This window comes from Dipodomys spectabilis, unplaced genomic scaffold (assembly GCF_019054845.1).
Source record: "Dipodomys spectabilis isolate Male_0828 unplaced genomic scaffold, ASM1905484v1 ptg000024l, whole genome shotgun sequence".
NCBI lineage: Eukaryota > Metazoa > Chordata > Mammalia > Rodentia > Heteromyidae > Dipodomys > Dipodomys spectabilis.
In genome coordinates this window covers 12,665,922-12,681,679 of record NW_024870701.1, presented here as the reverse complement: position 1 = coordinate 12,681,679, position 15,758 = coordinate 12,665,922, and the positions used below count along the sequence as shown (strand labels likewise).

Sequence of the window (15,758 nt, the reverse complement as noted above, 5' to 3'; positions counted from 1 at the left end):
TAAGACATCAACACATCAGAGTTTTTTCCCAACATTAACAATTGCCACAGATAATGGGCAAGGGCCACACACTCAGTCTTTAAACAATGAAACAAGAAATAATGTACCTTCCAGAATTCTGTCCCAAATTATGCTGACGTAGTCATCCCGATCAGAACGCGACTGCTCATGCCAGAAGCCCAGGGCATGGAGGAACTCATGCTGAACTGTTGCTATTCTGTCACAGTTTGCACCAATAGAGAGGTCTTGCTTCCCAACACGCCTGTTTCCTACCGAAGACCAGCAGCTTTTGGAGAGTTTAATAGAAGGGATGTTATAGTAATGCTCACTGTCCACTTCATTATCATCTACATCCTTCCCTGTTATATTGGAAGGTTACATTTCTCTCATACCTGGGGAAAGCATGGAAAACTCTGCAGGCCAGATGATAGTTGGAGAACTTGCCCTAATACTAGCTATTACACAGGTACCAGTCATCCTCTGGTCACCCTAATTCTGGCTTTCCCTGGGGATTTCAAAGTTTTTAAGATCATCATTTTTAAGCCATGACCATTAACAGAGCTTTATTAAGACACAGAAGCAATTCAGAATTGTTAAGTTCAGTCAAGCAAATGATATGATCAGCTTCTTAATTCAAGCAGTAGGAATTGTTGGGTGACATGTAACTCAAATACACAGAGAAACATACAAAGTAGAAGAGAATAATGAGCACTCAGTTACAAAAGGGATGAAATTCAAACAAGGCTGCTGGATTGATGATAGGTACTCCCACTCACCTTATTTTAACATTTTTGTTTGATTACATGTATGAAAGCATTATTTTTATCTCATTTCATTTTGTTATTTTATTTTTTTGTTGCTGGGTTTTGAAATCAGGCCTTTGAGCATGGTAGGCTAAAGAAATGATATCTAGCTGTCCTATTCTGCAACCAACAGCAGAGCAAAGGACAGCTTCAACCTGAAGACCAAGGCCTTGGACAATTGCTATGACATAAAAAATATCCTGGGTCCAATAGTCTTCTCACAACTCTTAGAAGACTAACCCTTGAACTTACCCACTGCTCTTGATTACTGATATATAATTAGGTTCTCCAGTCCAAGGCTTAAAATCAATGCATGTTTTTAGACGATAGCGTTCAAATGCATTGAGGATAACTCCTTTAGCATTCATTTCTGAAGAAAGAAACAAACAAAAATATACTTATTCAAACACACACCATGGAAACTCACTGTGTAAAATAGCACTGATCGTGACTTAGTCCTTTCATGGATATTGAGTATTTCATTCTTAAATTTTTTAGTTTCAACTGAGAATTAGAAATAAGTATTTGATTATCCTTCAGGTTCTTTGTTTTGCTTCAGATTTCTCTAGAGCCCATTAGTGGTGCAATACTAAACAGTAAGAAGGATATTTCTTTATCCCAGGAAACAGAGAGAATCATGGACAATCAATATGAAGAATCACTATCCCGGGCTTCATCTGAGAAGTGACCAAATGCATTTAAAACATCACAATGGGGCTTTTAATCTAAAGACATTGATACTGGAAGATCCATAAATAGCCTGAAACCGTGTGCAAAGAGAATATACATTTATCTGTATCTACAAAGTGTATTTTCTAGGCAGAGCTGTCATGAGATTTGCAACTAACTCCAGGACCAAAATAATTCAAAACCATGGCTTTGGAAATGAAAAGAATGCTAGTGAGGTGGACAGATATGGAACTAAAAGTAAACAGAGGCATGAAAGCAATGACATGCAAGAAAAGAAGCTTTGAGGAGAACCTGAATCAGGGGCCTGATTCAGATACACACAGAAAGACATCTCAAATGGAGTATGTAGCCAGAGAGGGTTGGAAATGCTTGGACTCCAGGGAAAACACACTGAGTTCTCCCCTATCCTCGTCACCAATAGTTTTTTGCCAGCTTAATTAATTTTTTAAAATTCTGATACAGGAGCTCACCATGTCTCCCAGGCCAGATTCAAATTTGAGATTCTTCTACCTCAACTTCCCTAATGCTGGAATTGCAATGGTGTACCCTTGTGCCCAGTTGATCAATTTTTAGCTTAGGTGTTAAAGAAGGAAATAAAATTAACTTCGTAAGGGAATTGGAAGGATAAAATAAAGGTAAAGTCAAAATACAGTAAGCATTTGTCAAGTCTTCATTTCCTTCCTTCCTCTCCCTTTTTCTTTCTTTTGCCAGTCCTAGGGCTTGAACTCTGGGCCTGGGCAATGTCCCTGAGCTCTACCACTTGAGCTACAATGCCACTTCTGGCTTTTTCTGAGTAGTTTATTGGAAATAAGAGTTTCATGGACTTTCCTGCTTGGGCTGGCTTCAGACTGTGATCCTTAGATCTCAGCCTCCTGAGTAGCTAGGATTACAGGCGTGAGCCATTGCTGCCGGGATCCTTCTTCCCTGTTTAAGTAGCCTCTGTCTTGACATTCAAAGATGATTACTGCGCTGGCACTGTTTAGGCAAGACTAAGGATTAGATCAAGATTCTCAAAGCCATGAATCATAAGAAGCAGAGTTCAGCCTTAGCAACCTCATGAGTAAAGTCTGTTTATTGCCAATTCATTAGAAAAGGCATATAAAAAAGGAAGGAAAATTAAAATCATAGCACCCAAGAATAATCAATCATCCTTACCATATTCTGCACTCACAAATATATGCTTATTAAAAATGAAGTTGCTGTGTACATAATATTTTACAAACTATTTTCCACTAATTAATTTTTTCACTGTTTAAGGAATTTTATTAAAGCAAGAATTTTATAATCCAAATTACATTTCCTTGCACAGGTATCAATTCTGTTATATCTGAGCTATTCCACAATAAAGAGTTACAAAATTAAAGAAAGGAATACTTTAAATTTTTGTACTTTGCTGAAAATTCTTTTTCCCAGGTCTATAAAACATTAATTTGTTTTTATAGTTTACTATTTTTTGTAGTATTTTTGTTGATTTAAATCAAGTAACCTAGGACTAGCACTGTTTGGTAGACCTGGCATTTGCTCGGTACATAAGATTCAACGTTTCCTTCCCTTTATTTATTTTATATTTTGCAATGGTTTTTTCATTTAAGTTTTTCAGTGTTTAGATATTTTTCTTCGGTGAAGCACGAGTTTCTTTTCATGGTCCCTGATCCATTTTTAAACAGCTGGAACATCAGTGGCACTGTTAACTGCTTTCTGGGCAGCCTCTTTACCTTGTTGGGCTTGTAGTACAGCTATAGCGTCATCAACCTTAGAATGCAGTCACTCTGGAGACTCAAGCCTATGAAGTAGTTCTGAATTATCCATCTCCAACAACATGCCAGTGCTTTTACTAGCAAGAGTAGGGTACATGGCTTAGATAAGAGGAAAACAGCCTTTCACCCAACGTTTGCTTTTGCTCTTGAAGGGGGCAAATGCCAACATGGAAGCAGTCAAAGGTTCCTGTCCTTGTTCATGAACAGCATGCATGAAGATGCTGATGAGGATTGTGGATCCCTGCAGCATATTTATATGGGGAATGTTGCAGACAGCAGGAATGGCTGCAGCAGCAGCAGCTGCAGGACGTGGACCCGTTGTTTGTGTTGATGTGTTAACAACATGCTGTTCCACTAATTAATATTAAAAATCTTTCTTCTCCATGAACTTTTCATGGCCTCTAGCTCTTAAATTATCCCTGTTTTTAATTTCTCTACTCTTATTTGCTCTTTGTTTTCTCATCAGCCCTCTTAATAACTTCCATCAGATCTTCCTTCTATACCAGTTCCGAAACACATGTTCCCCCAGCTGAGTTTCATTCTTGGCTATCCACTAACTCAAGAAAATCTTCTTGGATAACTCAGTAAGATTCCATTGTCTATGGCCATCCAGCTCTATGTAAGGCAATGTGACAGGTACTCACCCACACTGATGGTTTCAATCATCTACTACATCCCCAAATATTTTACTATCTAGCATAGCTACACCATACTCCAATGCTGTATTTTATATCTGCCACAATGACACTGATGCAATTTAAATTCTACCCACCAGCAACTAATTCCCACCACACTTTACTATTCCATCATCTTCAAGATCGATTCCCCATCCTTCTTGAAGACACTACATTCACCCAGTCATCCAAGACCAAATGCTGGACACTGACATCTCTTAACTATACCTGTTCTTCTTAACTATCCACTCTTGTCTCACCCCACCTGTAGAGTCGTGAATTCCTTCTGTAGTCCTCTATTTTCCTCACTGTTTGTTTTTGTTTTTGTAGTACCAATAAGGGCAACCAGGGTGCAGTCATAATTCACTTCCACAAGAAGATGAGTTGTTTTGGTAACTAGATATTAATATCAGCAAGCATGCCACGTTCTCCTTGGCAGTTAAGCAGACAGAAGACAGTAGACAGTTCTACTGTTCATTGTGAGTACATAGGCCAAGTTTACCAGTACGCATATACAAGCTCCAACTTCTTTCCAATCCACATCACACCTACCTAACTCAATAGCAATAACTTCCTGCTCCCAATCTAAATTTCAAGTCGAGTTTTATACCTTTGCACACCATGGGCCACCTGCCTAAAGCACTTCTTACTATCCAAGGCCACACTAGCCCACAGGGTGCCTTTGTGCCATTTAGAAAGCTACTAGTGCCCCTTTCCAAGCATTGACATAGGGTAACAAGCTACACAATATTCATGACAGCCCTGGCGTGTAGTCAGCTGGGTCCTGATATACATGCCTTTATATCTAGCACTCAAAACTCTTTCAATGCCTCACCAATAATGTTTCCTCCCTCTTTTCAACACCAAACTAATATTCACTTATAAAATGATAAAGAGGGGGAGGATTGGGTAGGGGGGCAGGGGGAAGCTGGGAAGGGATGGGAAGGGGAAACAAAAGATAAGAAATGTACTCATTATCTTGGCCATGTAATTATAACCCCTCTGTACAGTATTTTCACAATAAAAAATAAATTTAAAAAAATAAAATAATAAAGATAAAAAATAGTGGGTCTTTGATCTAAATTTCTAAATTGATAAAATTAAATATTAGTAACAAAATACCGGATTCTACCATTTTGTCTGGTTGGTTGTTCTATGTTTTGTAAATTGGAACATACTGGAAAATATTGCTTTAAAATAAAGAGGAGCTCCTTAGTCTGTAAGGTCATAGCATTCAGACTCTTCATAAATCTTGATGTAATTGATCTATATATTGCCCAAACCCAGGAATATTTAGTCAAAAATCACTTAGGATTTTTTTTTGATCCAGTCATGGGCCTGAACTCTGGGCCTGGGCGCTGTCCCCCAGCTCTTCAGCTCAAGGCTAGAGCTCTACCACTTGAGCCACAGCGCCACTTCCAGCTTTTTTTTTTCTGCTTATGTGGTGCTGAGGAATCGAACCCAGGGCCTCATGCATGAAGGCAAGCGCTATACCACTGAACCACCTTCCCAGCCCTAGGATTATTTTTTGGTCAGTCATGGGGCTTGAACTCAGGCCTGATTATTGTCCCTGAGCATTTTCTTTTCTTTTCTTTTTTGTTGTTGTTGTTGGTTGTGGGGTTTGAACTCTGGGCCTGGGCACTGTCCCTGAGTCTTCAGCTCAAAGCTACCACTTGAGCCACAGCACCACTTCCATTCCTGAGCATTTTCACTCAAGGCTAGCACCCTACCACTTTAAGCCACAGTGCCATTTCCTGCTTTCATGTGGTTAATTGAAGATAAGAGTCTCATGGACTTTCATGCACAGACTGGCTTCAAGACACTCAGATCTCCGCTTCCTTAGTAGCTAGGATTACAAGCATGAGCCACAGGCACTAGATCCATCTAGGATAGTTTAATTGTTCATTTGCCTACTTATTTATTATTTACTTGTCTTATTTACTCATTTTTTTTGTTAACAGTAAATATAAATAGCTACACAGAGGAACAGAGAAACAAAACCTTAAATATCAGATAGGCATCCTCTGCTATCACTGTGCTGACAGGCTTCCACATACAGTGGGTGTGGATACTCCAAGGTACATACTAACCCAAGCTGTCTTCCAGAACGTATGGAATGGTATGAGGCCATCTATATTCTTCTCCAATGATGGAATTTCTATCTGGTGTCTGTCAACAAAAATTAATGTCAACGCTTTAATTAAGTGAATTAGGAAAAAACAATCAATAGCGCATCCAGAAAGAGATGCAGTTTACAACTCTCCCTGCTAGCCCAAACTATGTGTATTCACCTTACTTCTATCTGGGAAGAAATAACTGGTTTCTATCATTAAGTTTGTTGATAAATGTGAAGAAGGAATAATGCAAAAAAGAAAAAGGTTATTGCAAGCCAAACTATACATATTGGTAGATTTTTAGAAATAACACTCTTAAAAATAAACATCATTCTCAAGAACAGGAGCCCCTTTAATAATAAATAATAGGCTCTTTGTCCTCATGGAGTTTAAAGCTCATGAGAAGCAAACAACATCAAAGAAGATGAAGCAGATTAAATTTAAGAGTTGTGGAGAAAAATTAAAAGGGGAGATGTGGACAAGGCAGTAGGAGGTCTGTGTGTGAAAGTAATCAGGACATGACAGCAGAAAGGGAATGTAAGAAAGAGCCAGGAGTAAAGCAACATGGCGGATGTCCTTTGGGACACAGCAAACAGTAGCTGCTGTGGTTCCAAGCTCAGATATGCTAGGTGCATGGCTTGTGTATTTGTTGATTGGACTGGTGAAGTTCTGTTTTAAAATGGGAATGTCCCACCTTGCTCCAGGAATGAAAATCAATCAGATCCATAAGACTGAGACATATGTGGTGGACAGTAGTGGACTGAACCACACAGAAATCCAGATAAGAAAGATGAGGACACTATTATATGAGTCCTTTCAGGGATAATGTATTCATTGAGAAAATGTGCCAAGCTGGGGGTGGGTGGCTCATGCCTGTAATCCTAGCTACTCAGGAGGCTGGGATCTGAGGATTACAGTTCAAAGCCAGCCTGAGCAGGAAAGACAGTGAGACATTTATCTCCCCACCAGAAAACCAGAAGTGGAGCTGTGACTCAAGTGGTAGACGCTCGCCTTGAGCTGAGGAGCTGAGGGATAGCACCTTACCCCATCGAGATTGATGTCCCCATCAAAGAGATCCAATCCCAAATCTAAGAGTAAAAGTAAAATTTCATGTTAATATGTTAATTGCAAACTTTCCACAGGATAGATGATTTTAGAAACGTCCACAAACCTTCATTGATATCAAAGATGTCCCGATCGATTCCCCCATCGACATCTTTGACTAAAAAAAAAATAGAGGGAGAGAGAGAAGAAAAACACTTTGTGTAATATGTTTGTGAAAAAGAGAAAATCTTTATCAATTATGTAATCAAATAAGTTTATTTTGCCTCAGGTAAGTGATTGCTCAGTTCTGATTTAACACACCTCAGTTGATTAGTTGATTGAGAACGTCCCATGAGCCAGGCTGAAGAGTAAAGGAAAGGCTTATGCATATGTACTCTGTCCTAGAAACATCCTTTGAAAGTCAAATGATTTCAAAAAATAAGAAACTGGCCATTATTTGTATAATTAAGCACAATTTGGAAGCTCAGAGGAATGATTAGGCTACAAAATAGATGTCTAAAAATGGTCAAACCACCTCAGTCCACTCACACATGCATATTCCTTGCTAATATCATACCTTGGAACTCTCAAGCAAAATTCTTAAGTTAAACTTGTTTTAAGTTGCATGAAGAAGTAAATACTATGAGCAAATCTCCAAGAGTGCAATTAAACAAAAGCAGACTGTATTAACCAGTCCATCTGATTTCATACTACACAGCAAAAACAGTAATAGCAAGACTTTCTGAAGTGTCCACATGTTCATCCCTGTACTTGCGTTTTCCTATACCACCATTCATTCTCCTGCTGAGGAAGCAAAAGAAGCCAATGTTTGATCAAAGTTCAGTACAAACACACCAATCCAGCATATGAAATTGTGCACTCGGCTTGGAATTAAGTATGTTCTAGGTTCTCCTATAGTTTGATGGTCCACATAGCCTTCTTTTTCTATAATTATAAAAAAAATTCAAGATAGACTCACCAAAGTATTCTGGAGTTGGCTGGGAAACAAACACATTAAGAAGATTATTATGATGCCCATCAGATAAATGGTTTCCCTGGTTCCAATTTATAACTATGCATTTTTTTGCTTTTTCATTAATATGTATTGCTTTCTGACATATATCCACTATAGTTAAGTTTCAGACTAAGATGATGTCTTTTTCTTCATATAGAAACTGAAGCTTCCTGCCAAATGAACTTGAAGATAAAGGAAACAAGAAACCAACATTAAAAACTTGACAAGTTCCAGGCACAGCACTGATGGTTCACACCAGTAATCCTAACTACCAAGGAGGCTGAGATCTGAGGATCACAGTTTGAAGCAGCTCAGGCAGGAAAATCTGTGAGACTCTTCCAATAAACTACAAAAAAGCCAGAAATAGCACTGTGGCTCAAGTGGTAGAGCACTCCCCCTTGAGCAAAAGAAGTTCAGGGACAGCCCCTACTATTGAGTTCAAGCCCCAGAACCAGCACAAAAAAATAAAAATTTTGACAAGAACACAGGGCATAAGACTCTTTTTTTGGGGGGGGGAGGGGAGTCCAGTTGTGGGGCCTGAACTCTGGGCCTGGGCGCTGTCCCTCAGCTCTTCAGCTCAAGCCTAGTGTTCTACCACTTGAGCCACAGCGCCACTTCTGGCTTTTTTCTTTTTGCTTATGTGGTGCTGAAGAATCGAATCCAGGGCCTCGGGCATGCAAGGCAAGCGCTCTACCACTGAGCCACCTTCCCAGCCCAAGACTCTTACCTTCAAGTAAATGTTCACTTTAAACTAAACTTCTGAAGTTTCACATCACTATAGAGTGTTGTGAAAAAAATCTAAAACTGTAGTACCAATGTTGAAATATTCTTTTAATTTAATTTAACAATTCTTGTAAAGGAAATTTTATTCAAGACCTCATCAATCACATTTTGCTTTCATGCCTCTTCCAAGATTCTGCCTTCAAAGACAACATTAAATATCTAAGAATAAACAGTGGATATATTTTGTGGCTTTCAAAATGAGGTTTTCTGCTAAATACTGAGCTATTCCTTTAATTGCAGCTACTAAAGAGAAATTGATTTTCCACAAATGACCAATGAAAGTCAGACTACAAGCCCAAAGGGGGTAGAAACTGAGGTCATCTGAGAAATTTCGTAGTATAATCTAATTTATTTTATTTATTTATTTTTTTGGTCGGTCGTGGGGCTTGAACTCTGGGCTTGGGTGCTCTCCCTGCGCTCTTCAGCTCAAGGCGAGCACTCTACCGCTTGAGCCACAGTAACACTTCCTATGATCTAATTTTTTTTTAAAAAAGCTGCTAGAGGGGCTAGAAAGGTGGCTCAGTGGTAGAGTACTTGCCTTGCATGCTTGAGGCTCTGGGTTTGATTCCTCTGTACCACATAAGCAGAAAAAGCCTGAAGTGGCATTCAAGGCTAACACCTTGAGCTAAAGAGCTGAGGGACAGCACTCAGGCCCAGAATTCAGGCCCCATGACCAACCAAAAGAAAAAGAAAAAACGGCTATGCTAGAACTAGTAAGTAGTAGATGGGGGTTATTACTGCCTTCACCAAGGAATGGTAATTCATGTGCTTAGACCACCTGTAAAATATGCTCAACACATGACTTACACGAGTATTATAGCAGCTATATGACGTAAAGTGAAGCACATTGTAAGATGAAATATTATCATACGAGTATAAAGTACAGTTATATTCAGGTACAGCCTACATGCTGAAATATAGTGTTGCTTGCAGTGTTTAACAAGCTAGGGGAATGGGCTTTTTAGATACCATCATTTCTGACTTAAGCAAATACCTTCCTTGTCTCCCATGATAACCACACACAGGCTTGCACCCACAGAAGAATGCCAATGCACCTGCAGAATTAAGTTAGCAGCGTGTGTCCCTAACCACAGTTTAAACATAGATAAAGTAGTATTCACACATTATCAGCTCAATATAATAACTTATTTTAAATCACAAAAAATACTTTTCCCTTACCTATTTGGAATCTTATATAAAACATTGGGCTGGTTTGTAGAACAAGCTATCTATCATAGTTGAAGGATTGTTTAAATTGATAAATATATACAAGGGAAATCTCATGCTATGAAACTTTCTAAGTATTGACTGTGCCTGTGGCATTCATCAGCTTTTTCATTCACAGCTCAAGGAAATCTAGCAGCAACCTGTGTTTTCATTCAACAGCAAAACAATGATTTTCAAAATTCTCATTCTCAAAAGAAATATCAAAAAGAAAACTTGTTACATTATAATTATTCTCAAAGGAACACCTGATTTTGTGTCAGTATCTCCACATCTCTAAGAGGACTGGCTCTCCTAGCTTATATCTTACCAACCCCTACTCACACACACACAAAAGAAAACAAGAGCAAGAACAGTCCCAGAGACATTCATTTAGGATTAATGTTTTTTAAAATATATCAAAATGATCAACTGAACAATGGTTCTTTAATGATTGGCATGAAGTTCCCCTGGCTTTTCTAACTATTTTATGTACATTGTTTCCTTACCAGGCCAGAAACCAGGAGACAGGTCCCAAAGACCAGAAACCCAGGCAGACACCACCAATCCATGTCCTGGCTTCCAGCTGAAAGTTGCAAGCTATGATATTCAGAGTAGAGTTGACGTTTTAACTGGCAAACATCATAACGTATAGCCTTTGCTCTCAATGAACCATCTTGCAGGTCAGCTTGCTGCTGTAGCAACCCTCAATCAAGGAGTTAAAGTCCAGTATCTCTAACACACCTCCCTGGAGTTTCTCTTTTTATAATTCTTTCTGTCCTATTCTAATAATATTCTATAGCTAAGTTCTTGGGCAAAAGTTGTTATTGAAATGCATTTCCTAACGTATACATACTGGTCCCCAAGACTATTAGGATATCATTGAGCAAGAGAAATATCAGATTAATATTTAATCTTCTTGTTTTAATAATAAATATTCATATAGCCCTTCCTTCTATTCACACAACCTGTTACTATAACTATATCCAGTTATATCCACTGTGTTTTGTCATTCATTATTCATTTAATAAAATGTATTGACTGTTCACAATTTTATTTCATGATTAAATCTGTTAATGTAGCTGGGTATGGTGGTGCATGACTATAATCCTCAACTTGGAAAGTTGAGTAACATATAGTAAAACCTTGTCTTTTTTTTTAAAAAAAAATCCATTTGTTTGCCTAGGAATCAATATATTTGAAATTCAGATGTAAAAGAGCAAAATAATGACTTACACCTGAAAGCTCTCACCAAGTAAATACTAACAGTGTTAGGATGAAGAAGGTAGAAAGGGTCATTTATTTTCTAATAAATATTGTTAATTTCTCCTCCCTCTTTTTTTTTTGCCAGTCCTGGGGCTCGAACTCAGGGCCTGGGCACTGTCTTTGAGCTTCATTTGCTGAAGTCTGCTACCACTTGAGCCACAGCACCAGTTCGGGTTTTTTTGTTTATGTGGTACTGAGGAATTGAACCCAAGGCATCATGCACGCTAGGCAAGTACTCTACCTTATTCCCAGCCCCTCTCCTCACTCTTAACTGTGGCATACTAACTCAGTCCCTACAAATCTAACACAGAGAATAATAATATTGAAGTGCTCATTTGTTTGCTACACTTTTTCTTCCCCTTTCTCCAGCTTGCTCTTTGCCTCACCCTGTGTTAAATTCTATGCTAAGCAAAAGGCTAGGAAAAGACACATGGCATCAGGAGTGAGGAATCGGTTTGGGACCAAGGTCCATTTGGATTTTTATAACATTCTTAGGCCATACAAAATTATCATACAACCAGATGGCTTCAGAAAGCCAATGAGAAGCATTATGTGTCTGCCCTGTCTTTGTGTGTATTTGTGTATGTCTCTGTGTGTGTCTGCATGTGTGTCCCTCATGGGGCTTAAACTCCAGGACTGGGCACTGTCCCTCATCTGTTGTTTGCTCAAGGTTGGCACTCTACCACTTTGAGCCACAGCTTCACTTCTAGCTTCTGGTGGTTAATTGGAGATAAGAGTTCCACAGACTTTCCGACCAGGGCTGGCTTTGAATTGCAATCTTCAGATCTCAGCCTCCTGAGTAGCTAGGATTACAGGTGTGAGCCACCAGCACCTGGCTTTGCCCTGTCATTTATCAAATGCATTGTAGGCCTTATATGGTCCTCAGCCTGGAAGTTCACCATTGCTGGTTAGGTAGGATGCTTCTTGAATATAGAGAGTCCATTCTCAGTCTCTTAGGGTAGGATGAGAGTTAAAAGGCAAGGTTTAGAATGACTATTTCCTGGCTAGAGCTACAGGGAAGCATCATCACTACAAAGAAGAGAGCATGTCTTAGGGGGAAAATATCTGCTTTGGGTCCAAAAGTGGCACAGATATATCAGAGCAAGTCACCAAGGCTGAAGAGCCACTTGAGTGTAAACAAGGAACTCTCCATAGAAGATTTCCCAGGATGACAACAAACGACCAGAGACTAGTTCTCCAACATTACCTACAAAGATAGATGAAATGAAGATCAGATGTGGGGAAAAAGAGAATGGCAGAGGGGGTTAGGTTGACTGGAACATATAATAAACATAGAGAAATATAACAATAAAATTTCTTTCTATTTAACTAATGTAAGCTAATTATATATCAATATAATTAGAAATATATATTAGAAATATATATATAAGTGTATACACACACACACACACACACACACACACACACACACACACAAATATATAGTCAGGTGAGCTCTTCCCAGTTTCTTGGGACTATTAAGATAAGGCACACATGCTGGGTGTCGACAGCTCACACCTGTAATCCTAGCCACTCAGGAGGCTAGATCTAAGGATCATAGTCTGAAGCCAGCCTGGCAGGAAAGTCCATGAGATTCTTATCTCCAACTAACCACCAAAAAGCTGGAAGTGAAGCTGTAGTGTAAGTGATAGAGCGCTAGGCTTGAGCACAAAAGCTCCTGGACAATGCTGAAGCCCCGAATTCATGTTTCAGGAGCAGTGTGCGCATGTGCAGCACAAACCTGAAGAGAAAAATGGTTTATCCTGAATTGGCTGATTACGTTTTCTACCTCCTATGTGGATGAGTACCTTAAATAATTACTGCTACAAAAATGTAAAGTGGTACTAAAGCAAGCCCAGATCCCATCCATTTAATTTTGTGAACTGAAATTTGGAGCTGAAATGCCTGACTTCATCACTACGTTGAGACAGGCAGCTGTTATTTGAAGTTGGAAGCAGGAAGAACAGGAAGCAACAGTTCCTAGGATATTGGAATTTAATTTAAACTATTTAAGGTCTGAACCTGACTAGAAATCTCATGGAAAGTTGAGGCTGACCATATATATAGCTTTATTCATATATATAGTTATAGTTATATGCATTTATATAGAGAGAGTTATAGTTATATACATAGTTATATATAGTTATATAATATATAATATAATGATTATAATATATACTGGCCTATAACAAATGTACACCTTTATATTTCATTCTTTTCTAGGTTGTCATTGAGACTACTGCAGTAGGTACTCTTGTTTGGTCAAGCATATCTCAATCCTCCGTCTCTGTATTGTAATTCTGGAAAGCCTTTATAAGCTTCATTAAGGCATTTGGAGTCTCTCTGTCCTAGTGCTTGAGATGATAGGACTTATATGTTTCTCAGAAGTCCTCTTATGCCATTAGGAATAAGATTCTCAAAAGTCCCCATAGAATATGAGTACATGCTATTACTGAGGATAGCAGACCATGAATGTAAAAAGCCTTTTAACAGAAATCAGTATAGAGATTGCAACAAGAGATTTAAAAGGCTTCCTGTTGTTCTTCTCACAAGACACATTTACTTGAATCTCCCTTAAAAAATATATATATATGGGCTGGGAATGTGGCTTAGGGGTAGAGTGCTTGCCTACCATGCATGAAGTCCTGGGTTTGATTCCTCAGTACCACATAAACAGAAAAAGGCAGAAGTAGTGCTGTGGCTCAAGGGGTAGAGTGCTAGCCTTGAGCATAGAGAGGCTCAGGGACAGTAACCAGGCTCTGAGTTCACACCCCAGGTTTGGCAAAAAAAAAAAAAAAAAAAAAGTATATGTAAGTTATGGCCTGAACTTTCCAGGACAGGCTCTTCATGAAGTCTTATACAAAGGTACAGGTATGTTAATGAAATAAATCTAGAAAAAAAGGGAAAGAATTTGGAGTGATTACAGAAATCCTTGGGCAACCAGGAGAACACATACCCACTTAACTAAAGACTGAGAGATCAGGATGCATTCATAAATTGACATGTTGAATTGAAGCCCCTTTGTGCAACTAGTTAAAGATAATAAATAATAATAATTTTTAAGACAACAAGGGAAGAGATAACAATGCTCAACAAGAAATGTACTCATTGCTTTACTCATGTAACTATAACTATAACCCCTCTGTACAGAATTTTCACAATAAAATAAAATCTAATAAAAATTAAAAGAAATGAAAGACAAAATAAAGAAAAGAAAAACCAAGGGAGCTCCTATGACATCCGCATTACCTGGTACTGATCTGACTAAATCACATTTTTCAAACAAATTGTCCAAATTCCTCCCTCAGATAAGACTACCATCTTTTACACCACTTTCAGAATTGTGATACATTACTATATTAGCCAGAGTTCTAATGAGAAAGCAGTAGGATATGGAGAGAGAAAGACAGAAGCAGGGAGGTAATAAGGAATTAGCTCACGTGACTGTAGTGATGGGCAAATCCAAAATCTGCTGGAGGGAGTAGAGAAAAATAGAGACCTAAGCAGGAGTTGAAGTGACAGCCAGAGTACCTAGACAGTTAGCTGACTGGCAGATACTATGCTTCCTTTAGTACCTGTCTTTTATCTCTTAAGCCTTTCAAATGATCAGGTGGGATCCACCCACAGTATGGAGGATAATTTGCTTTACTCAAAGTCCACTGAAGGAAATGTTAATCTCATCTAGAAACAAAAAAGAAAAATACCTTCACAATAACATTTAGACTGCTGTTTGACCAAATATCTGGGTACTATAGCCCAAACAAGTTGACATGTGAAATTAACTCACAGTTAATTTATTTTTACTTCTTTTATTTTTAAACTCTTGGTGATTGCCTGTTTTTGAGGTAGCTATTAGTCATATGGTACATCAATATTGTCATCCTGAAACAATTGACTGGACTGCCACACCCCAGGCTGAAGGCAAAGGTCCACTATAGTCATAATAAGCATGAAAGACAATAGTCAACTCTTATGGTACAGGATTTGCACTTGGGGCTTTGTCATTCCAGGCAAACATTCTGCCATACTTCCAGCTAATAGTCCTATAGCTTCTATGCTAAGGAAATATCCAAGGACCAGGAGTAACTCTTCAGATTTCAAGAACTCATCTGACTATGGCAGTGAGGAAAAGTTTAATCTCTAAGAAAGATAACCTTACTTCAGGTACCTGGGCCAATGTTATACAGAGATCTCTTCTGTTAGGAGCCAGCCTACAAAAGAGCATTATGGGGGAAATGCTACCGTTTGGCTTAGTAAAGAACTTCTTTTCTTCTGCTTTCTAGGTGGTGTGTAGAGTCTGCCACGCCGATTCTAACTCAGTTGGTTTATTATTATTATGAAATTACTCCAAGTTGGAACAGGTCTAGAGTGGGTACCGGTTGGCTCTATAATGGAAATAGTAACCTTAG

General features: G+C 38.7%; 1 protein-coding gene across 1 annotated transcript in view; it reads right to left on the bottom strand.

The window, feature by feature from the left end:
* Positions 1 to 14,353, bottom strand: part of Mep1b (meprin A subunit beta) — a 30,668-nt gene extending 16,315 nt beyond the window's left edge. Inside the window, exons 1-8 of the mRNA XM_042674999.1 lie at positions 14,306 to 14,353; positions 10,593 to 10,778; positions 8,062 to 8,080; positions 7,210 to 7,260; positions 7,088 to 7,126; positions 6,015 to 6,095; positions 1,056 to 1,173; positions 108 to 286 (exon numbers count right to left, since the gene is read on the bottom strand). Coding sequence (XP_042530933.1) covers positions 108 to 286; positions 1,056 to 1,173; positions 6,015 to 6,095; positions 7,088 to 7,126; positions 7,210 to 7,260; positions 8,062 to 8,080; positions 10,593 to 10,778; positions 14,306 to 14,353 — 721 coding nt within the window. The remainder of the gene's footprint in view (positions 1 to 107; positions 287 to 1,055; positions 1,174 to 6,014; positions 6,096 to 7,087; positions 7,127 to 7,209; positions 7,261 to 8,061; positions 8,081 to 10,592; positions 10,779 to 14,305) is intronic.
* Positions 14,354 to 15,758: the final 1,405 nt, after the last annotated feature.